This window comes from Scyliorhinus torazame, chromosome 3 (genome assembly GCF_047496885.1).
Source record: "Scyliorhinus torazame isolate Kashiwa2021f chromosome 3, sScyTor2.1, whole genome shotgun sequence".
Taxonomy (NCBI): Eukaryota; Metazoa; Chordata; class Chondrichthyes; order Carcharhiniformes; family Scyliorhinidae; genus Scyliorhinus; species Scyliorhinus torazame.
The window spans coordinates 63,974,832-63,998,495 of NC_092709.1; the positions used below are offsets into that span (position 1 = coordinate 63,974,832).

A 23,664-nucleotide genomic window follows, 5' to 3' on the forward strand; every position below is an offset into this window, starting at 1 on the left:
GTTGGGCAACACCAACCCCCTCTGCTGCCTCGGTCTCTGTAGCAGGGACTCCCCACTCCCGGCACCTTCCCGCCCTAACAAAGTCAGAAATGATCGTGTCCACTTTCTGAAAAAAGGCCTTTGGTATAAAGATCGGCAGAGCTTGAAAGACTAACAAGAAACTCGGCAGAATATTCATTTTCACCACTTGGACCCTCCCTGCCAACGTTAAGTGCTGTGTATCCCACCTCTTAAGATCCTCCCTAGCCTCCTCCACCAGCTTCGTTAAGTTCCACTTATGGAGACCCGTCCATTCCCTCGCTACCTGAATCCCCAAATACCAAAACCTACCCCTCATTTCATTCATCCTCACCCTCGCCCTTGGTGCCACATACAGCAACCGTACCCATGCCACAAATCTCGGCCCAAACCCAAACCCAAACCTTCCCAAAACCTTGAACAAGTACTGCCACTCCACCCGATCAAGTGCCTTCTCCACGTCCATGGACACCACCACCTCTGGTACCAGAGCCCCCCACAACCTCACTTCCGTTCATCAGCATAACCTGCTAGCGCAGCAGTCCCTACCCAAAGCACTTACTAATGACTTCCCCCCACTCCTCAGCTCAAGAAGACTCCCTGTTGACCTTACCCTCCCCCACCCAAACAAAGATTGATCCCTACCTCCACTTCAAACAAGTCCCCAACCATTACAAAGTGCCAGCAACCCGCTTCCCAAGCATTGTCCGCTCATTTCTCCCCCAGTTTATGCTCCTTAATGAAGTCTTCGGCCGCTTCTGGGGTCTCGAAACAATACTCCTGGCCTCCGAACGTCACCATAATTCACCGGCTAGAGCACCCCAAACCAGATCTGCCGCCGGTACAGCACCGCCTGGGCTTGTTGAAGCTTGCCCGTTGCTTTGCCAACTCAGCTGATAAATTCGGATCCTGTCCCCCTTCCAGTCGCAGGTACACTTCCCCCTGGCCCACCGTAAAATCCTCTCTTTCTCTTCAAATTTGTGGAGCGTCACGATCACCGCCCGCGGCGGCTCCCCAGCTGTAGGCCTCTGCCTCTGGGACCTATGCACTCGGTCCACTACAGGTGCCTTATCTAGCACCCCTTCTGCCACCAGCCCCAGCAGCATCTTTGAGACGTACCTCATGGCACTCACACCTTCCACTCCTTCAGGCAAGCCCACTATTCGCAGGTTCTGCCTTCTCGAGACATTCTCTTGCTCCTCCACCTTTGCCTTCAATGTTTTACAGAGGTCTCCTAAGAGCCCCAGCTCCGCCGCTAGAGTCACCACACAATCGCTGTGGTCCGAGATCACTCCTTCAATCTCCCGAATCTGTGACCCCTGCACCTCCAAACACTTCACCCATTCTAAAGAACTCTTCAGGGGTGTCACCACTTCTTCAATAGGCTTTGCGAGATCTTTTCGTAGTTGTTCCCTCTGCTGCTGGAATAAAGGCCATCAAGTCAATTTGAAGCCTTTTAGCTTATCTTTCCCCCGCCTGCATGCTTGAAGAGGCTTATGTTTTTGCTGCAGCACCAGCCAAATCTCTCACTGTTTTCTGCCAGATCTGGTAACCAAGAGACATACCATTCCTGGGGGAAAGTACTTCTCCAACATTCACCTACGTCTTTTCATCAAAATTCCACCCCGTATTGGTTAAAAATAGCTCTTTTCTCTAACCTTGGGCAGGAGCTGACTTGTATGTGACCACTTACTCCATGGTCCACACCGGAAGTCCTGCTGTTATTATTTATGATCCAAGGATGATTAATGGACCAGTCTCTTTAAGGCAAGCAGCTGTATCTTTAATTTAAGCAGAAGAATCCAGAAGTTACAGGAGACTTTGCTAGTCTAAACAAAATGTGCCGCCTTGTTGGCACGAAAGCGAGAGATGGAGGTGGGACTTGGTTTGATTGATTAGTGGCCAATCAATTGGCCCAAAAGACCAGGGGCGAAATTCTCCGTTATCGGCGGAAACTCCGCCGATCGGCGCAAAAAACGGCGCAAATCCCACTTGCGTCACGTCATAAAAATGGGCCGATAGTCTGCGGCCCGAAATGGGCTAGCAGCGACGTAACGGGATCCGCGCTTGCGCAGTGGTTCACGCCGTGCAGCATCATACGCGCTGCACGGAGTGACGGCTCATAAGGCCGCGCAGCTCCCCCCCACCCGACCGGAACAGCCGACCGCAACACCGGACTTGATGGCTGGCCGTCGCTCACCCCCGAGGTTCGAGTCACGCGATGTGGAGGCGCTCCTGGATGCGGTGGAGCAGAGGAGGGACGCCCTGTATCCCGGGCACGGACGCAGAGTTGCCCCACGCCACAGCCGGCGTCTGTGGAGGGAGGTGGCAGAAGCCGTCACCGCTGTGGCCCTAACACCACGGACAGGCACCCAGTGCCACAAGAAGGTGAACGACCTCGTCAGAGCAGGCAGGTTGAGCGTCCCCCATATCCCCTCTCCCCCAAATCCCCCCCTCCCCCATATCCCCCCCTCCCCCATATCCCCCCCTCCCCCATATCCCCCCTCCCCCATATCCCCCATATTCCCCCTCCCCCATATCCCCCCTCCCCCATATCCCCCATCCCCCATATCCCTCTCCCCCATATCCCCCCTCCCCCATATCCCCCATATCCCCCCTCCCCCATATTCCCCCCTCCCCCATATTCCCCCCTCCCCCATATCCCCCCTCCCCCATATCCCCCCTCCCTCATATCCCCCCTCCCCCATATCCCCCCCTCCCCCATATCCCCCTCCCCCATATCCCCCATATTCCCCCCTCCCCCATACCCCCCCTCCCCCATATCCCCCATATCCCCCCTCCCCCATATTCCCCATATCCCCCCTCCCCCATATCCCCCCTCCCACATATCCCCCCTCCCCCATATCCCCCCTCCCCCATATCCCCCATATTCCCCCCTCCCCCATATCCCCCATATTCCCCCCTCCCCCATATCCCCCTCCCCCATATCCCCCCTCCCCCATATTCCCCCTCCCCCATATTCCCCCCTCCCCCATATCCCCCCTCCCCCATATTCCCCATATCCCCCCTCCCCATATCCCCCTCCCACATATCCCCCCTCCCCTATATCCCCCCTCCCCCATATCCCCCATATCCCCCCTCCCCCATATCCCCCCTCCACCATATCCCCCATATTACCCCCTCCCCCATATCCCCCCCTCCCCCATATCCCCCATTTCCCCCCTCCACCATATCCCCCATATTCCCCCTCCCCCATATCCCCCCTCCCCATATCCCCCATATCCCCCCCTCCCCCATATCCCCAAGTGAGTCCAGCCCTAACCTTAACCTCTGCAATGCACGCGCAACCGATGGCGTGCATTCATATACCTGCCTAACACTGTTGCCTTTTACCCCTGCCACCACCCCCCCCCCCCCCCCCAGGAGAAGCGCGCACACAACAATAGGGAGCATGTGAGGACTGGAGGAGGGCCCGCTGATGAGAGGCCACTGACCGTACACGAGGAAAGGGCCCTGGAACTGGCTGGCGGACCTGAGGACCGGGAGGTTGCTGATGCAGAGGTCGGGGCCCCACGAGCAAGTGAGCCACCAACAGCCCGTCCCCATATCCCCCCTACCCTATATCCCCCTCTCCCGTATCACCTGATCACTGCCTGATGTCTAACCATGCATGCTTCATTGTGTATCGCAGGACCAAACGTCCAGGCACCCATCCCCGCAGATGCAGACCGCCCGCAGGATGCCCCTCGGAGACCACGGGAGACGGAGAGACCCGAACCCTCCAGCATGCGACGCCCGCAGGATGCCCCTCGGAGACCACGGGAGACGGAGAGACCTGGAGCAACAGGGAGACGATACCCCCGTCACGTGCGGGAGCGACCACCCAGCGATGAGGGGGGCAGCCACAGGCCCCCGTCACATCCGAGCCAGGACACCACTACCCAGGACACCACTATCCAGGACACCCCTACCCGGGACACCACTACCCAGGACACCCCTACCCGGGACACCACTACCCGGGACAGCACTACCCGGGGCAGCACTACCCGGGGCAGCACTACCCGGGACAGCACTACCCAGGACACCCCTACCCGGGAAGACGAAATACCGGACAGTGACTCAGAGTGGATGGGTGGAGACGAACCCCCACCCCAAAGTGCCATGGACTCAGAGTGGGACGAAGAGCACGACACAACGCCACTGCTGTCACCAACACCCTCCACCATCGCAGAAACACTCACCACGGTTGGGCACTTTAGTGATGAGGCGTCTGGTACACTCACTGGTGCGCACAACACAGCCGTCCCGGTACAGCAGGTGGAGGGACCGGGCGGTCGGATGGCAGCCCAGGCCAAGCGAACATCTGCCGCCCAGATGGATCCCGGGTTCCTGCAGTTACCACACCCACACATAGATCCGATGCAACCACCGACACGGAGACGAGCGAATAGGGTGACGGGTGGCTTGCGGCGGCTGCGGTCGCAGGTGGAGGAGTCCACCCGCGTCCAGGAGCTGGGAGTGGTCCCGGTCATGCGTGCCACCCAGGCTGACACCGCACGGGTGGCGTCCGTGGTGGAGGCAATGGGTGCGACGGTGTCAGACATGGGGAACGGTTTGCGAGGCCTGGGGCCTTCCGTGCAGGCGGCGTCTGTGGCCCAGGAAATTGCTGCCGTCTCACAGGAGGCCATGAGCCAGTGCCAGCGCCAGATGGCAGAGGCGCTCAACGCCATAGCCCAGTCTCAGCAGGCCATGGCCCAGTCTCAGCAGGCCATAGCCCAGTCTCTGCAGGCCATGGCCCAGTCTCTGCAGGCCATGGCCCAGTCTCAGCAGGCCATCGCTGAGGGCATCGGCGCCAGTGGCCATGTGCGAGCTGGCGTCGCACTGTCGCAGACAGGGTTCGACAACCCCCTGGGCTCCATGGCTGCAAACCTGCAGACCCCTGTCGATACCAGCACGGGCCTCCAGGACTGGCAGCGCCAGATGTCGGGGGCGCGTCGGATGGCCAGTCCGTTCGCATCCCCCACCCATGTAGAGGCCTGGGGGCCATCCGGCACCCCGAGGGAGGAGGAGGTGGTGTGGTCCGTCCCGGCTCCCTCTGTAGGGGAGGTCCCGGTACACCGCGACACCTCGGACTCCCCCCCTTCCGTCCCAGGTGCATCGGGTGGGCAACGGGCAGGACAGGCTGGCAGCTCGCCATCCCAGTCGCCCGGGCCGCAGCCTGGCCCATCTAGGCCAGGACGCCCCAGGAAACGGCCGCCAAAGGGATCCAGTGTCAGAGGGCAGGAATCACAGGAGTCCACCTCCAGTTCTGCTGTACCGTCTGGGGAACCACGTAGACGTAGTCAAAGGGCCCGTAAGGCCAAACAATTAGACACTGAGTAAGTTGGCACGGGTGCAGGGCACAGATGAGTTTTAGGCGCTAGGGCACGTGCATGAACTCCTTTGGTTATTAAAGTCAATGTTACACCTACCGAAGCTGCCTTTGTGCTCTGTCCAAAGTGTGCGGGGGTGTCATGTACGTTGAGCGCAAGTGTGTGTGTGAGGGGTGGTCTTACCTCAGCCCCAGGTGAGTCTGCCCCCTTCCCCCTGGGCCGCCATCAACATCCCCCGGGCAGAGGACGGGACCGTGCGCTGCAGTGTCACAGCCGCATGCAGGGATGGTCCGGGTGGATGGTGGTACTGTGGCCATGGGTCAGACATAGTCCAACGATGTAGAGCCAGGAGCTCATCGGAGGCAGGTTGTCATCATTCTCCATGGCCTGCGATAGACACGCGTCCACCCGCAACTGGGTGAGCCCGGCCCGTTGTGCCGCCGATGGATCGGCAATTGGGAGTGGGGGGGTGGTGTGCGTGTGGGTGGGGTGTGTGGGGTTGGGGAGGGGGGTGAGGGTGCTGGGTGGGTGGATGGGTGGGGGGTGTGGGTGGTCGGCTGTTGCCATGGTGTGTGGTCTGTGGCCATACTACCCGATTCCCACGCCCATCTAGTCAGTGAAGCGGGCGTCTATCAGTCTGTCCCGTGCCCGCTGGGCCAGCCGGTAACGGTGGACAGCCACCCGTCTGTGTCGACCCCGTCTGCCCTGACCATTGCCCCCATCTCCCTCATCTGGGGAGGACTGGGCCTCTTCCTGCTGCTCCTCCACTCCGCCCTCCTCTGCCTGCGGCACATCGCCCCTCTGCTGGGCTATGTTGTGCAGGACGCAGCACACCACAATGATGCGGCCGACCCTATCTGACCGATACTGGAGGGCGCCCCCAGAGAGGTCCAGGCACCTGAAACGCATCTTCAGCACGCCAAAGCACCTCTCGATCACTCCCCTTGTCGCTACATGGGCATCATTGTAGCGGTTCTCCGCCTCATTGCGTGGCCTCCGTATAGGCGTCATCAGCCACGATCGCAATAGTTAGCCCCTGTCGCCCAGCAACCAGCCCCTCAGCCGGGGATGGCGTCCCTCGTACATGCCGGGGATGGATGACCGCGACAACACGAATGAGTCGTGTACACTGCCTGGGTGACGGGCGCAGACGTGCAGGATCATCATGCGGTGGTCGCAGACCACCTGTACGTTCATCGAATAGGTCCCCTTCCTATTAGTGAACACGGCCCTGTTATCTGCAGGTGGCCGCACGGCGACGTGCATCCCATCGATCGCGCCCTGGACCATGGGGAACCCGGCAACGGCAGAGAAGCCCACGGCCCGGGCATCTTGGCTGGCCCGGTCCACGGGGAAGCGGATGTAGCGGTGCGCCATGGCATAAAGGGCATCTGTCACTGCCCGGATGCACCGATGCACCGATGTCTGCGATATGCCGGACAGGTCCCCACTCGGTGCCTGGAATGACCCCGTTGCATAAAAGTTCAGGGCCACCGTAACCTTGACGGACACGGGGAGAGGGTGTCCCCCGCCAGTGCCACACGGTGACAGGTGTGCCAGCAGGTGGCAGATGTGTGCCACGGTTTCCTGGCTCATCCGGAGTCTCCTCCTGCATTCCTGGTCCGTGAGGTCCTGGTATGACTGCCGGGGCCGGTACACACGGGGCGCCCTCGGGTGCCTCCGTTGCCGTGGGGCCGCGATGTCCTCCTCCCCCTCCTCGTCCTGTCGGTCAGGTGTCCCTCCAGCCTGGGCGGCTGCCGCCTGCCCCTCTGCGGCAGCCTGCGCCGCCTCTCTGGCACGCTCCTCCTCCTCCTCCTCCTCCTCCTCATCCAGGGCAACATAGACATGAGCGGCTGCCACCACGGCGGCCAACATCGCTGGTTGGTCTGAAAACATGACGGCCTGGTGGGGGGGAGGGGAACGACGACATGTCATCATTGCCCATATCCCCTCCTCCCCCCAGCCAGGTGGCATGGACCGCATGGGTCCAACTGTTGGAGGCTGGCACCTGGCCAGGTGGACCAACTCATTTGCCCTCCCATCACCCACCCCGGCACGGACCCCCCCCCAACCTCCACCCCGGCACGGACCCCCTCCCCAACACCCACCACGGCACGGACCCCCTCCCCAACCTCCACCCCGGCACGGACCCCCTCCCCAACCTCCACCCCGGCACGGACCCCCTCCCCAACCCCCAACCTCCACCCCAGCACGGACCCCCCCCCCAACCTCCACCCCGGCACGGACCCCCTCCCCAACCCCCAACCTCCACCCCGGCACGGACCCCCCCCCCCAACCTCCACCCCGGCACGGACCCCCCCCCAACCTCCACCCCAGCACGGACCCCCCCCCAACCTCCACCCCGGCACGGACCCCCTCCCCAACCTCCACCCCGGCACGGACCCCCTCCACAACCCCCAACCTCCACCCCGGCACGGACCCCCTCCCCAACCTCCACCCCGGCACGGACCCCCTCCCCAACCTCCACCCCGGCACGGACCCCCTCCCCAACCTCCACCCTTGCACGGACCCCCTCCCCAACCCCCAACCTCCACCCCAGCACGGACCCCCCCCCCAACCTCCACCCCGGCACGGACCCCCTCCACAACCCCCAACCTCCACCCCGGCACGGACCCCCTCCCGGCACTCCCCCGGAGCCCAGCCTACTCTAACCACCCCCCCCCCCCCCCCGCCGCACACACACACAAGCCGAGACACACCTCTCCTCAGGCAATCAGTCTGCGGCCACGCCATTTCCTGCCCAGAGCCAACCCCCCAGGCCGTCACTCACCTCCTCGCTGGTCGGCGTGAGCCTGGAGCACCGGGTCACGCCGATGAAAAGGAGGTTTGATTCACGTCGACGTGAACGGTCATCACGTCGACGGGACTTCGGCCCATCCGGAAGGGAGAATATCGGCAGGCCGAAAATCGGCTGCCTTGCGCAGACCCGTGACATTCTCCGCCGCAGCGGCGCCATTAACGCCCCGCCGACTTTTCTCCCTTCGGAGACTTCGGCGGGGGCGGGGGCGGGATTCACGGCGGCCAACGGCCATTCTCCGACCCGGCGGGGGGTCGGAGAATGACGCCCCAGACTCTTCCCAGTGACAGATTGTATCCTATTGCACTGGAATGTTTTTCAGAGTCCAAAGGAGTTTCAGTTTGATCCTGGCAGCATGGAGAAAGGTCCTGCTACTCTCTCCCCTCCATGTTTTTTCTCCAGAGAAGCTGTGTTGGCTGTATTTCTGAACTGGCAGAGAAGTTGAATGAATCTATTTGCAGGAGAACCACTACAGGCTGTGCAAACAAAGACCAGAAACTGCTATCTCTCTCCAGAAAGCCTCTGATTGCTGTCGTTTTGAAACTACAGAGGCCTGAATACAAACCATGATCTGAAAGCAAAGTTTGAAGAGAAGTAAGGGGCTGGAAAATACCATCTAAAACAGTCTTTTTCCTTTTAATTATGGTTTTTACTCCTTTCTACCCTCCTGTGTTTGTCGGTCTTGTGTGTGTGTGTGTGTGAAGAGGGTGGGGGCAGGTTAAAGTGGGGATTAGGATTTAGCTTATAGTTAACCAGTTATATTTTCTGCATGTTTCATTATAGCTCTTGTTAGAAATAAACAGTAATTGTGCTTACAGTTACAAACCTGGTGACTCTCATTATTAGACAGCCAAGGGCCAATGACTTTGGGTATTTTTCAAAGAATTATTGGCCAATTCACTAGTATTGTGACTCTGGGACCTGTGGGGCTGGAATTTAAAATAAATAAATAAATTTAGAGCACCAATTATTTTTTTCCATTTAAGGGGCAATTTAGCGTAGCCAATCCACCTACCCTGCACATCTTTGGGTTGTGGGGGTGAAACCCACGCAGACACGGCGAGAATGTGCAAACTCCACATGGACAGTGTCCCAGGGCCGAGATTTGAACCCGGGTCCTCAGCGCCGAAGGCAACAGTGCTAACCACTGTGCCACCGTGCTGTCCTAGCGTGGGGCTGGAATTGACCGCACACTGGCCCAGGGGGTCATAACACTAGGAAGTACAGAAGACTAGAGGAACCTAGGGGTACCTTCCAAAGATCCCTGAAGACAGCAGGCAGGTAGATTAGGTGATTAAGAAGACATATGGGATACTTGCCTTTATTAACTGAGGCATAGAAGATAAGAGCAGGGAGGTTATGATGGAGCTGTAAAAAATCCTCATTAGGCCACAGCTAGAGTGTTGTGTGTAGTTCTGGTTGCCACACTACAGGAAGGATGTGATTGCACTGGAAAAGGTGCAGAGAAGATTTGCCAGGATGTTGCCTGGGATGGAGTGTTTAGTTATGAAGTGAGACTGGATAGGCTAGGGTTGTTTTCCTTAGAGCAGAGAAAGTTAGGGGGGATCTCATTGAGGTGTATAAAATTATGAGGGATATTGATCGGGTAGATAGGAAGAAACTTTTCCGCTGAATAGAGGGGTCAATAATCAGGAGGCAGGAGATTTAGAGGGAAACATTTCTGACCAGAGGGTGGTGGGAATCTGGAATTCACTGCCTGAAAGGGTGATAGAGGCGTGAATTTTCACAACATTTGTGGTGAATGTATAATTACTGATAATTCACCAGTGCACTGTGCTATGTTATTAACCCTGTGGGCTCTACCTATGGGTCATTGTGTGGCTTCACCCACAGGGTATATGTTGGGGCATGTACGGGCTCCGCCCATGGCTCCACCCCCTTTACAGGAAGTATAAGAGCCGCTGACATGCCGGGCCGCCTTCAGTGTTGTACCGGTCACAGGCAGGCTCGGTTCTAAGCTGATTAAAACCACGGTTTACTTCTCCACGTGTCTTCGAGTGAATTGATGGTCGCATCAACATTTAAAAAGCATTTAGATGAGCACTTGAAATGCCGTAACATCTGGACCAAGTTCTGGCAAATGGTATTGGAATAGATAGGGGTTTGATGGCCAGCACAGACACGATGGGCGAAAGGGCTTTGTTCTGTTCTATGAAACTCGAAGAATCTAGCTGAGACGAGATAGTGTCACAGGGGATTGATTTATAACACTCATCCTGTAATCTAAAACATCAGAAGACAAATCAGGGAAGTGGAACATCCCCAGGGATCGGTAACACTCACCGCTTCTTTCAGAGTCTCTATCACCTTGTGATCAGAGGCACAAAGGAATCCACCAGTCATGGAGTACTCCACTGTTCCACCAACCCTTTTCTGATCAAAATCTGGAACAACAAGAAACGATTTGTGGTCTAGAAAATATTTTGCATTTATATAGTGCCCCCAATACGTGTCTGTTTGGACAAAGGGCCCCATAACCTTCCTTTCGATTCTTAATGGTTGAGGCATTTAACAATCTCGGGGACGCAGATGAGGGATACACATCCTTTATCAAAGACAGTGTGAAGAGGTGGGAGTCATGTGACATGGATCTCTGGTATGTTGGACTAGTGATATTGCCTTGTTGTATTGAAAAGTCAATTTGTCATTTACCAATTAACTAATGGTACAATCACAGACAAAGAACTCTGGTTCAAATTAGACACCATCAACATTGCTTCTGCTGGAAAATCTGTACCATCATCTACAGGACTGATACATCTCTGCATGCCCAGTGTGTGAAGTCAACATGGCCAGGAATGTGAATTAACAAGCACCCCGTTTTCAGTTTACCAACCTCCGTGAAGGAATAACTCACTGGATCTTGGTTCTGGACGCTGGAACCTACATCAAACAATACATGTTTTCTCTGTGATCTCTGCAGTGTAAATCTTTCTTTTCTCTTTTCCTCTTTTACTGGCTGAATGCAAATGAGGTTGGGAAATATGTCACCACTTAAAAAGGAGGAGGCAGATCAAAAAACAACTTCCTGTTTATGGATGGGTGGTTAGAGGAGAAATTAGGGCTGTTTAAGTTACCACCCCACGCTCACCTGTCTGTAACACATTGATTAGGGCTCAGGCAGATGAAGGTGAAGTGATGAGATTTCTCCCTGTGAGGGACCAGATAGAGTAAAGCTTCCTCTGCACGTACGCATCAAATAATCCCAAGACAGGCACAGCATGGATTAGATACAGAGTAAAGATTTACACTGCCCCAGCAAACATGTCCAAGGACATTTTAGCATGGAGTTAGATACAGAGAAAAACTCCCTCTACACTGCCCATAAAACACCATACGAACAGGATGCCATTCAATTAGATCATGAGAAATCTGTATCACCACAGCAATTTCCTGCCTGATCCACATATCCCCCAATTCCCTGAGTAAGTGAAAATCCATCATTCTCAGTCTTCAATATTACAAAGAACAAAGAAGAACAAAGAAAATTACAGCACAGGAACTGGCCCTTCGGCCCACCAAGTCTGTGCCGACCATTTTTTTTTTGACAAATCGAAAAACTCTATCAAGTTAGTGAGACACGACCTCCCCTTCACAAAACCGTGCTGCCTATCGCTAATACGTCCATTTGCTTCCAAATGGGAGTAGATCCTGTCTCGAAGAATTCTCTCCAGTAATTTCCCTACCACTGACCATGGCCTGTAGTTCCCTGGATTATCCTTGCTACCCTTCATAAACAAAGGAACAACATTGGCTATTCTCCAGTCCTCCGGGACATCACCTAAAGACAGTGAGGATCCAAAGATTTCTGACAAGGCCTCAGCAATTTCCTCTCTAGCCTCCTTCAGTATTCTGGGGTAGATCCCATCAGGCCCTGGGGACTTATCTACCTTAATATTTTTCAAGACACCCCACACCTCGTCTTTTTGGATCTCAATGTGAGCCAGGCTATCTACACACCCTTCTCCAGACTCAACATCCACCAATTCCTTCTCTTTGGTGAATACTGATGCAAAGTATTCATTTAGTACCTCACCCATTTTCTCTGGCTCCACACATAGAATCCCTCACCTGTCCTTCAGTGTTTCCTGGCTACCCTCTTGCTTTTTATGCACGTGTAAAAAGCCTTGGGATTTTCCTTAACCCTATTTGCCAATGACTTTTCGTGACCCCTTTTAGCTCTCCTTACTCTTTGCTTAAGTTCCTTCCTACTTTCCTTCTATTCCACACAGGCTTTGTCTGTTCTCAGCCTTCTAGCCCTGACAAATGCCTCCCTTTTCTTTTTGACGAGGCCTACAATATCTCTCGTTATCCAAGGTTCCCGAAATTTGCCTTATTTATCCTTCTTCCGCACAGGAACATGCCAGTCCTGAATTCCTTTCAACTGACATTTGCATGCATGAGCACTCAAAGACCTTTGGGGAAAGAATTCTAAAGAGTCACAACCCTCTGAGTGAGGACATTTCTCCTCATCTCAGTCCTAGATTTTCCAATTTTGTTGATTATGTCTTCAGGAGTAGCGGCTTACCAATTCCTGAGGGAAACGGGCTTGATGCAATGGGGGACATCACCTCACTTCCCTCCCAGCGAACACCACCATCTCTGCATGCATTGAAGGGCAGAGCAAGGATCTCCTGCTTGCCGGAAATGCCCAGAGTGGGTTCTCTGAAGGGAGCAAAAGACACATAGGTCCTGATAGAAAGATAAATGTTATTCTTCTTCAACACACCTTCAGGGGTAAGGCAGGTTTTCCGATTTCGAGTCCTGACACTTCCTGAAAAACAGAAAGAAAAAATTTGGTACAGAATGTGCTTTTACAATCTATTGTTCTTGGCCAGCCAGTGAGCAGCTGATTCATGCATGCGCACACCCGTAAAGACTTAGGTTACATCCTTACATCCCCAGTCTGTGTTGAGTAATTTGGTGTACTGCACACACACACACACACAGGAAAACCAGGCTTCCTGCTCTTAAGGTGTTAGTACCATCATCACAAACCTTTGTCTCACTGACAGAGAGCTGGACATGCAGAAAGATGGAGGTGAAAGCCAGGGCAAGTGGAAATGGCCAGTGGGAGGATTTGGGCAGGAATGGGTGTACTGGTGCGGAAGTGTAACACATTGCAGGGGAATCCGTTGTGGACTGAATTCACGTTCAACGGGGCTTCCAGAAAAAACAATACAGGAAGAAAATTGAGCTGGAAAGAAAATAGGGAATGTAAGATAACAAGAACAGGAAGAGGTCCATTCAGCCCCTTGAGTTGGTCATAGAAGAACAGGAGGAGGCCATTCAGTTCCTTGAGTCAGTTACACAAGAAAAGGAGGATGCCAATTCACCCCTCTTAAGTCTGTTATGCAAGTATAAGTCCATTCAATCCCCTCAAGCCTCTTGCACAGGAACAGGAGATCTATTCAGCACCTTGAGGCTGTTAGGCAGCAACAGGCGGAGGCCATTCAGCCCATCATGCCTGTTACAAAGGTAACAACCCGCCCCTCGAGTCATCATAATTCAATTAGATCATGGTTGATTTGTATCTCAATCTACCCAAATCTAACCCCCAAGAACTTTGGTTAACAAAATCTATCAATCTCATGTTTTGAAATTTCCAATTTATTCCCACCATACGAGATTTCCACTTCCCTTTATATGAAGGTGTGTTTCCTGACATCAGCCCTGAATAGCCGACCTTTCGTTTTAAGGAACGGCCCCCTTGTTCTGGTCTTCCCCACCAGAGGAAATAGTTTCTCTCTGTCTACCCTATCAAACCCTTTAATCATTTTAAACACCAAGATTAGATCACCCCTTAAATCTTCCATATTCCAGGGAATACAGCCGAGCACACATTACCTATAAGGGATGCGATTCAGTGGACTCAAGTTAAAGTTTGGTTTTGGGCGCGTATGGTAGGGAGTTTCTTGTCCGCCGCCTTGGCGAGAACATGGCCCATTTTCAATGGCATTTAGTGCCACAAATGAGCCCCCATGAGATTCTTGACATTAGTGACTTGCCTGACTTGTGCCTCAGCAGCTCACCGCTATCAAGGGGGATGCTGCTTTTAAACACTCCTTCATTATTCACTCCCAGTCAACACACAAGCACAGCAGCGTGCAAACCTGCTCCTCACTTTGGGGATGCCGACCTCACAAAGCAACGTGCGCTGTGGGTGGGGCACCCTGTTCCAGCAGCAAGGTCAGCAATGCCGCCTGGGAGGCAGCGGCTATCAGTGCAGGCAACATGACCAAGAGGACTGCCATCCAATGTCTGAAGAAGACCAAGGACCTCCAACGAGGTGCAAGGGTAAGTTACCATCTCCCTCCTGGCGTCAGTTCTGCCTACCACCCCATAAATTCCAAAAACGTGCCTCCCCCCCAAACAACTGGCTGACACCTCACACCCTTCCCACATCTGATCTTTGTGCTTGTTCCTCAGAACCTCCTGGCACCCACCAGTACAACCCCTTCATGTCCAGGTGCGGTGCCTACATATGCCACCTGCTATTGACCCTCCTGACCCAATAAGCATGAGACTCACAATGTCCTCTCTTTGTCCCCGCAGGAGAAGGTAGCCCATAATAAACAGGAAAGGCCAGGATAGGAGAGGAGGAATCCCAGAGATTCCAAGTCCTCACCCACTATGAGGAACGGACCCTGGGAATCGTGGGGTTGCCCGAGGAGAGAGCAGTCATCGACAGCGAGGTTGGCCTATGCCAGAGAGGGAGGATCCACGGCCCCTTCATCCAGATAAACTGTCTCAAGTGAGTTGTTCATGTGAGGCAAAGTAGAGTGATTCCAATGAAAAACGGTGTACGATTTCCGGGGTCGGGATTGACACTTGAGAGGCTGACAAGCTGCTGCAACCAGTTAGCACTCACTACACACACTCACCCCAGCCAATAAGATGACAGCATGAAAAACGGCGCCTCGGATTGCAGAGGCTGAGCTGGAGACCCTGTTGGATGCCTTGGAGGAGAGGCCGGCTACCCTGTTCCCCGGGGTGGGAAGGAGGTTGCCATCCGCGGCCGTACACTGGACCTGGTGGCAGAGGCTGTGAGCGTCATAGGGCCCACTGCCAGAACAAGTCAGCGGTGCCACAAAAGGCTGCACAAGCTCCTCAGGGCAGCATTATGCCCCTGGCACTAACCCCCGTCCCATACACTCGTAAAACCCATCCGGATGGCGACCGGGTCCCACCCACTGACAGTGTACGTGCTACATACCCTGCGCCATATGCCAGCACCCAAATCGGCCTTCATAGCCGGGTGCCCTGACCACGGAGTCCACGAGCTGCCCACACCCTGTGCTGCATGTGTCCAACAGCCTAATACTTTGCTCTTTCTGTCTCCCCACCCCCAGGAGAAGGCGGCGCATAATCACCAGGAAAGAGAGAAGACCGGAAGGGGACCACCGGGTCTGCGGCACCTCACCGCAAGGGAGGGCACTGGACCTAGTTGGTGGGCCTGGAGAGAAGGCAGTCGCCGAGCCAGAGGTCAGCGTTGGGCGAGCAAGTGAGTTGCAGTTCCCAATGGCACCTGCGGCATGAACCCCACGTCACCCCGACACTACCACCCTCACACCACTCCAGACCTCGGCCCAGTCACAGCAGATCATGGCTGAGGGAGTTGGCAACATTACCTGGGCGCTAGCAGACCTGAGCCAGTCACAGAGGGAGGTGAAACATTCACAGGTGGTGTGGCACAGTCCCGGAGAGATATAGTCCACTCCCTGTGCTCCATAGCCATGAGCATTGAGACCCTAGCCGCGACGGGAGCGGGCCTCCAGGACTGGCAGTGCCAGGTGGTGGAGGAGACTCAGGAGTTAGCCCTGGATGCACCGCCGCCCCAAGGAGTAGCCCGGGGCCATTGGGCACACCGAGGGAGGAGGGGGTGATGGGGCCCATGCCAGTGACTCTGCGCAACCCGGGCCACGGTGAGCGGTCAGTGTGATGCGCAGCAAGGTGGCTGCCCCTTGCAGACCGAGAAAATGGAGGTCTCTGTCTGGACCCTCCCGGCCCATCCCTTGGTTTCTCGATCATCCCCAACGACGCCCCCCCCCCCCCCCCCCCCCCCCAGCCCTGCCAGGACCAGCAGCCCATGGTCACGCCTCATTTTTAAAAAAAAAATATTTTATTACAAACATGTATCAAAACAGGTTACGGCGAATAAACACCCCGGGAAACATGCTTCCCTGCAATCAACTATACAGTCTGTACAGATTTTTCCTCTTTTTCAACCCCCCCTCCCCTGCGACGTAAAGCCCCTCAAACACGGTCACAAACACCCCCACCTATCCTCAAACCCCCTTGCTGAGCGCCTTAACTCATACTTTATCTTCTCTAATTGCAGGAAGTCGTACAGGTCACCCAACCAAGCCGCTACCCCCGGTGGCGATGCCGACCGCCACCCCAGCAAAACTCGCCGCCGTGCAATCAGAGAGGCGAAGGCCAAGACACCGGCCTTCCTCCTCTCCATGAGCTCCGGCTTCCCTGGAATGCACTACCTGGGAAGGTAGTGGATGCTGGAAACCTCACAACCTCGAAAAAGCACTTGGATGAGCACTTGAAACACCGTCACATTCAAGGATATGGGACAAGTGGACTTCCGGTGGCGGCCATGGAATAAGTGGTTACACATTAGGTGGCTCCTGTCTGAGGTAGAATTTTTTTAGTCCTTTCACCATTTTTGCAGGGGGGGGGGGGGGTACGGGGGGAGTACAGAGAACTAAGAATTCATCCTTGGGAGGGAATGCATAGGACGTATCAAGCCAAGAATGCAATGAATAAGGGCAACAGAGAGACCAGGAGGACTCGCGAAGTGCGACAGAGGAAAATGTGGCAGAGAGGTCGATGGTGTCTTTGCCGCACAATGTCAACGAACAATTGGTGGAGTTTCTGATGGCTAAATTTCAACAGCAAAGGAAGAAGGCCTTGGAAGACCTGGCTAGACTGGCCAAGCCGATTCGGGCGGCCATATGAGAGAGTGGAGCAAAGGCTGGAGGTGCAGAATGAGTCACTCCAGAAGGTGGAGGAGTCGGTGGCTGACCATGAGAATCGGTTGGTCTCGTTGGAGGCAGAAATGCCAATGATGGCGGAAGGCCAGGGGAAGTTAAGATAGGAGGTGGATGATCTGGAGAATCGTTCGAGGAGGCAGAATCTTGGGATCGTGGGGCTGCCTGAGGGGATCAAGGAAATGCAGGACACAAAATATGTGGCGAGAATATTCGGGAAATTGGTGGGTGAGGGGGTCGTTGAGCGACGTCGCTGAGGAGGAAGCCAAAAGCGGGAGAGCTGCTGAGGGTGATCATTGTGCAACTGTACCAATACCTGGATAGGAGAAGATTCTGCAGTGGGCAAAGGAGACGAGAGAGAATGTTCGGGGGAAGGCTAAGCGGTTCGCATCCACTTGGGAGCGGAGTTGCCAAACAATGGGCCAAGTTCAATAGGATCAAAGCGGCCCTATTCAGGAACAAAGAGGGACAAGGAACTTGTGAGACCATGTGGGTGGGTTCACCGGTGAAACAGAGGTGTTGTGCTCTGGGAGTGAGGGGAACTGTTTTCATTTCTGCCGGGTTATGTTTGATGTTGTTGTTCTACCTACTGTGTTCAATTAGATCTATGTGTGAAAATAGAATATTATGTATCTCTTTTTACCCTCCCAGTGGTGGGAGTTGTGTTTGATATGTATTCAATTGTGGGGTCGTCGGTGGGGAATGCGAAGATGGAGTGGGGGGTGAGAAAGGAGGAACTTGGGAGCGCATGAAGGCTGGGTTGGGCAGAAATCTGCTTGGGGATTGAGGAAGCAGTTCCCTGGAGTGGGGGTCACCCTAGTAGGCTAGCTAATGGAAGCAAAGTGGGGGGGTAGAGTTCTGGAATGAGGGGATGGGGGGTTGGATTGTTTTCTTTGTTTGCGGGTGGGGTGGGGGAGAACACCTCCGGCGCTACCAGATACAATTCTGTCTGAGGACGAGATAGGGGAGCTCAAGATCTCGGACATATATGGGGAGCTGATGGAGAGATAGAGAACCCCAGTGGAGGGAGTCAGACAGAAATGAGAGGAGGAGTTGAGGTGGGCCGTTGAGGTGGGGATCTGGAGTGAGGCTCTGCGAAGGGTTAACTCAACCTCATCACATACAAGACTAAAACTCATTCAGTTCAAAGTGGTATATAGGGCATACATGACGGTGCCAAGAATGAGTCGGTTCTTTCCCTGTGTAGAGGATAGGTGTGGGCGGTGTGCAGGAAGGCTGGTGGACCACGTCCACATGTTCTGGGCTTGTCCAAAGTTGGAGGAGCTTTTGCAGAGACAATGTCAAAGATTCTGGGGGTGCAGGTGACTCTGAGTCCATGGGTGGCAATATTTGGAGTTTTGGAGGATCTGGGAGTGCAGGTGGGGAGAGAGGCTGACATGGAGGCAGATGTTGCTGAGATGGCGAGACCTGGAGCAGCCTAAAGTGCGGGCGCGAGTGAGCGACTTGGCGCAGTTATTGCACCTAAAAAAGATAAAGTTTGGCATCTGAGGCATGGATGAAGTGTTCTTCTTGAGCTGGAGGCTATTCATTGACTTGAAGGAGTGGTAAAATGTCAACAGCATTTGTGGGGGCCACGGGGGAGTTTTCTTCTTTTTGGGGGTTGGTGCTATAATCAAAAAAGGAGGGCTGTGGAAGTGGGCTTAGATGGGGGTAGTTAGGATGTGGTTACTGTTTGATGATTATTGACGTTGTTGCTTTCTCATTTTGTTTCTGTGTACACTTGAAAACGCTTCTAATATTTGATTTGATTTTGATTTGATTTGATTTGTTACATGTACCGAAGTACAGTGAAAAGTATTTTTCTGTGGCCAAGGGAACGTACACAGTACGTACATAGTAGACAAAAGAATAATCAACAGAGAATATTGACAAATGGTACATCGACAAACAGTGATTGATTACAGTGCGGAACAAGAGGCCAAACAAAGCAAATACATGAGCAAGAGCAGCATAGGGTGTCGTGAATAGTGTTCTGCCATCTCAGCAACATCTGCCTCCATGTCAGCCTCTCTCCCCACCTGCACTCCCAGATCCTCCAAAACTCCAAATATTGCCACCCATGGACTCAGAGTCACCTGCACCCCCAGAATCTTTGACATTGTCTCTGCAAAAGCTCCTCCAACTTTGGACAAGCCCAGAACATGTGGACGTGGTCCACCGGCCTTCCTGCACACCTGTCAGTCCAAGGGGAAGACATTGAGGAGTTTTGTAGCTGTGGGGAAGAAGCTGTTCCTATGTCTGGATGTACGGGTCTTCAGACTTCTGTACCTTCTGCCTAATGGAAAGGTCTGGAAGAAGGCAATGCATGGGTGGGAGGGGTCTCTGATAATGCTGTCTGCCTTCCTGAGGCAGCGGGATGTGTAGACAAAATCAATGTGGGGGTGGCAAGCTCGTGTGATACATTGGGCTGGGTTCACCACACTCTGCAGCTTCTTGCGATCTTGGACCGAGCAGTTGCCATACCAGGCTGTGATGCAGCCGGATAGGATGCTCTCTATCGCACATCTGTATAAGTTTGTGAGAGTCGATGCAGACATGTCAAATTTCTTTAGCTTCCATAGGAAGTAGAGACATTGTTGGGCTTTCTTGACTGTTGCATCAACGTGAGTGGACCAGGATAGACTGTTGGTGATGGTAACCCCCAGGAACTTAAAGCTATCGACCATCTCCACTTCGGAGCCATTGATGCAGACGGGAGTGTGTCGTGCTACACTTCCTGAAGTCGATGACCAGTTCCTTGGTCTTTCTGACATTTAGAGAGAGGTTGTTTTCGGTACACCATGCAACCAAGTGATTTATCTCCCTCCTGTAGTCTGATTTGTCATTGTTTGAGATTCGGCCCACCACAGTCGTATCATCCGCAAACTTATAGATTGCGTAACAATATTTTAAAAAAAATTATGGGACAAGTAAGTGGGATAAGCGCAAGATTAGGAGTGGACTCGATGAGCCGAAGGGCTTTTTCTGCACTGTGAAAATCAGTCAAGCAGAGAACTCCACTCACCTGAGAAGGGGAGTGAATAACAGGTAAGCTCTTTCTTTCTTTTTCTTTTTTTATCTAGAGGGGATGGCAGGGAAGGTAGTGCAATGTTCCTCCTGCAGAATGTTTGAGGTGAGGGACGCCATCAGTGTCCCTGCTGATTTCATCTGTGGAAAGTGCACCCATCTCCAGCTCCTCAGAACCCACATTAGGGAACTGGAGCTGGAGCTGGATGAACTTCGGATCATTCAGGAGGCAGAGGTGGTCTTGATAGAAGCTTCAGGGATGTAGTTACTCCGAAGAATAAAGGTAGATGGGCGACGGTGAGAGGGGCTGGGAGGGAGCAGTCAGTACAGGGATCCCCTGTGGTCGTTCCCCTTAGTAACATGTATACCGCTTTGGATACTGTTGGGGGGGGGACTTACCAGGGGTAAGCCATGGGGTACAGGTCTCTGGCACAGAGTCTGTCCCTGTTGCTCAGAGGGGCAGGGGGGAGAGGAGCAGAGCATTAGTCATTGAAGACTCCATAGTTAGGGGGATAGATAGGAGATTCTGTGGGAACGAGAGAGACTCGCGGTTGGTGTGTTGCCTCCCAGGTGCCAGGGTCCGTGATGTCTCGGATCGTGTTTTCGGGATCGTTAAGGGGAGGGGGAGCAGCCCCAAGTCGTGGTCCACATAGGTACCAATGACATAGGTAGGAAAAGGGATAGGGATGTAAGGCAGGAATTCAGGGAGCTAGGGTGGAAACTTAGATCTAGGACAAACAGAGTTATTATCGCTGGGTTGTTACCCATGCCACGTGCTAGCGAGACGAGGAATAGGGAGAGAGAGGAGTTGAACATGTGGCTACAGGGATGGTGCAGGAGGGAGGGTTTCAGATTTCTGGATAATTGGGGCTCATTCTGGGGTCAGTGGGACCTCTACAAACGGGATGGTCTACACCTGGACCAGAGGGGTACCAATATCCTGGGGGGGAAATTTGATAATGCTCTTCGGGAGGGTTTAAACTAGTTCAGCAGGGGATTGGGAACCTGAATTGTAGCTCCAGTATACAGGAGGTTGAGAGTAGTGAGGTCATGAGTAAGGTTTCAAAGTTGCAGGAGTGAACCGGTAGGCAGGAAGGTGGTTTAAAGTGTGTCTTCTTCAATGCCAGGAGCATCCGGAATAAGGTGGGTGAACTTGCGGCATGGGTTGGTACATGGGACTTCAATGTTGTGGCCATTTCGGAGACATGGATAGAGCAGGGACAGGAATGGTTGTTGCAGGTGCAGGGGTTTAGATATTTCAGTAAGCTCAGGGAAGGTGGCAAAAGAGGGGGAGGGCTGGCATTGTTAGTCAAGGACAGTATTACGCTGGCAGAAAGGACGTTTGATGAGGACTCGTCTACTGAGGTAGTATGGGCTGAGGTTAGAAACAGGAAAGGAGAGGTCACCCTGTTAGGGGTTTTCTATAAGCCTCCGAAAAGTTCCAGAGATGTAGAGGAAAGGATTGCAAAGATGCTTCTGGATAGGAGCAAAAGCAACAGGGTAGTTGTTATGGGGGACTTTAACTTTCCAAATATTGACTGGAAACGCTATAGTTCGAGTACTTTAGATGGGTCCGTTTTTGTCCAATGTGTGCAGGAGGGTTTCCTGACACAGTATGTAGATAGGCCAACGAGAGGCGAGGCCATTTGGGATTTGGTACTGGGTAATGAACCAGGACAGGTGTTAGATTTGGAGGTAGGTGAGCACTTTGGTGATAGTGACCACAATTCGATTACGTTTACTTTAGTGATGGAAAGGGATAGGTATATACCGCAGGGCAAGAGTTATATCTGGGGGAAAGGCAATTATGATGCGATGAGGCAAGACTTAGGATGCATCGGATGGAGAGGAAAACTGCAGGGGATGGGCACAATGGAAATGTGGAGCTTGTTCAAGGAACAGCTACTGCGTGTCCTTGATAAGTATGTACCTGTCAGGCAGGGAGGAAGTGGTCGAGCAAGGGAACCGTGGTTTACTAAAGCAGTCGAAACACTTGTCAAGAGGAAGAAGGAGGCTTATGTAAAGATGAGACCTGAAGGTTCAGTTAGGGCGCTCGAGAGTTACAAGTTAGCTAGGAAGGACCTAAAGAGAGAGCTAATAAGAGCCAGGAGGGGACATGAGAAGTCTTTGGCGGGTAGGATCAAGGATAACCCTAAAGTTTTATATAGATATGTCAAGAATAAAAGAATGACTAGGGAAGAGTAGGGCCAGTCAAGGACAGTAGCGGGAAGTTGCGCGTGGAGTCCGAGAAGATAGGAGAGGTGCTAAATGAATATTTATCGTCAGTATTCACACAGGAAAAAGATAGTGTTGTCGAGGAGAATACTGAGATTCAGGCTACTAGGCTAGAAGGGCTTGAGGTTCATAAGGAGGAGATGTTAGCAATTCTGGAAAGTGTGAAAATAGATAAGTCCCCTGGGCCAGATGGGATTTATCCAGGAATTCTCTGGGAAGCTAGGGAGGAGATTGCTGAGCCTTTAGCTTTGATCTTTAAGTCATCTTTGTCTACAGGAATAGTGCCAGAAGACTGGAGGATAGCAAATGTTGTCCCCTTGTTCAAGAAGGGAAGTAGAGACAGCCCCGGTAACTATAGACCAGTGAGCCTTACTTCTGTTGTGGGCAAAATCTTGGAAAGGTTTATAAGAGATAGGCTGTATAATCATCTGGAAAGGTATAATTTGATTAGAGATAGTCAACACGGTTTTGTGAAGGGTAGGTCGTGCCTCACAAATCTTATTGAGTTCTTTGAGAAGGTGACCAAACAGGTGGATGAGGGTAAAGCTGTTGATGTGGTGTATATGGATTTCAGTAAAGTGTTTGATAAGGTTCCCCACAGTAGGCTACTGCAGAAAATACGGAGGCATGGGATTCAGGGTGATTTAGCAGTTTGGATCAGAAATTGGCTAGCTGGAAGAAGACAAAGGGTGGTGGTTGATGGGAAATGTTCAGACTGGAGTCCAGTTACTAGTGGTGTACCACAAGGATCTGTTTTGGGGCCACTGCTGTTTGTCATTTTTATAAATGATATGGAGGAGGGCATAGAAGGATGGGTGAGTAAATTTGCAGATGACACTAAAGTCGGTGGAGTTGTGGACAGTGCAGAAGGATGTTACAAGTTACAGAGGGACATAGATAAGCTGTAGCACTGGGCTGAGAGGTGGCAAATGGAGTTTAATGCAGAAAAGTGTGAGGTGATTCATTTTGGAAGGAATAACAGGAAGTACTGGCTAATGGTAAGATTCTTGGCAGTGTGGATGAGCAGAGAGATCTCGGTGTCCATGTACATAGATCCCTGAAAGTTGCCGCCCAGGTTGAGAGGGTTGTTAAGAAGGCGTAAGGTGTGTTAGCTTTTATTGGTAGAGGGATTGAGTTTCGGAGCCATGAGGTCATGTTGCTGCTGTACAAAACTCTGGTGCAGCCGCATTTGGAGTATTGCGTGCAATTC

At 53.3% G+C, this 23,664-nt stretch overlaps 1 protein-coding gene across 1 annotated transcript in view; it reads right to left on the minus strand.

Moving 5' to 3' along the window:
- The window catches only part of LOC140408487 (scavenger receptor cysteine-rich domain-containing protein DMBT1-like), a 177,148-nt gene that overhangs the window by 14,085 nt on the left and 139,399 nt on the right, over positions 1 to 23,664 (minus strand). The window contains exons 18-19 of the mRNA XM_072495740.1: positions 12,920 to 12,964; positions 10,474 to 10,574 (exon numbers count right to left, since the gene is read on the minus strand). Of these exons, the coding sequence (XP_072351841.1) occupies positions 10,474 to 10,574; positions 12,920 to 12,964 (146 nt within the window). The remainder of the gene's footprint in view (positions 1 to 10,473; positions 10,575 to 12,919; positions 12,965 to 23,664) is intronic.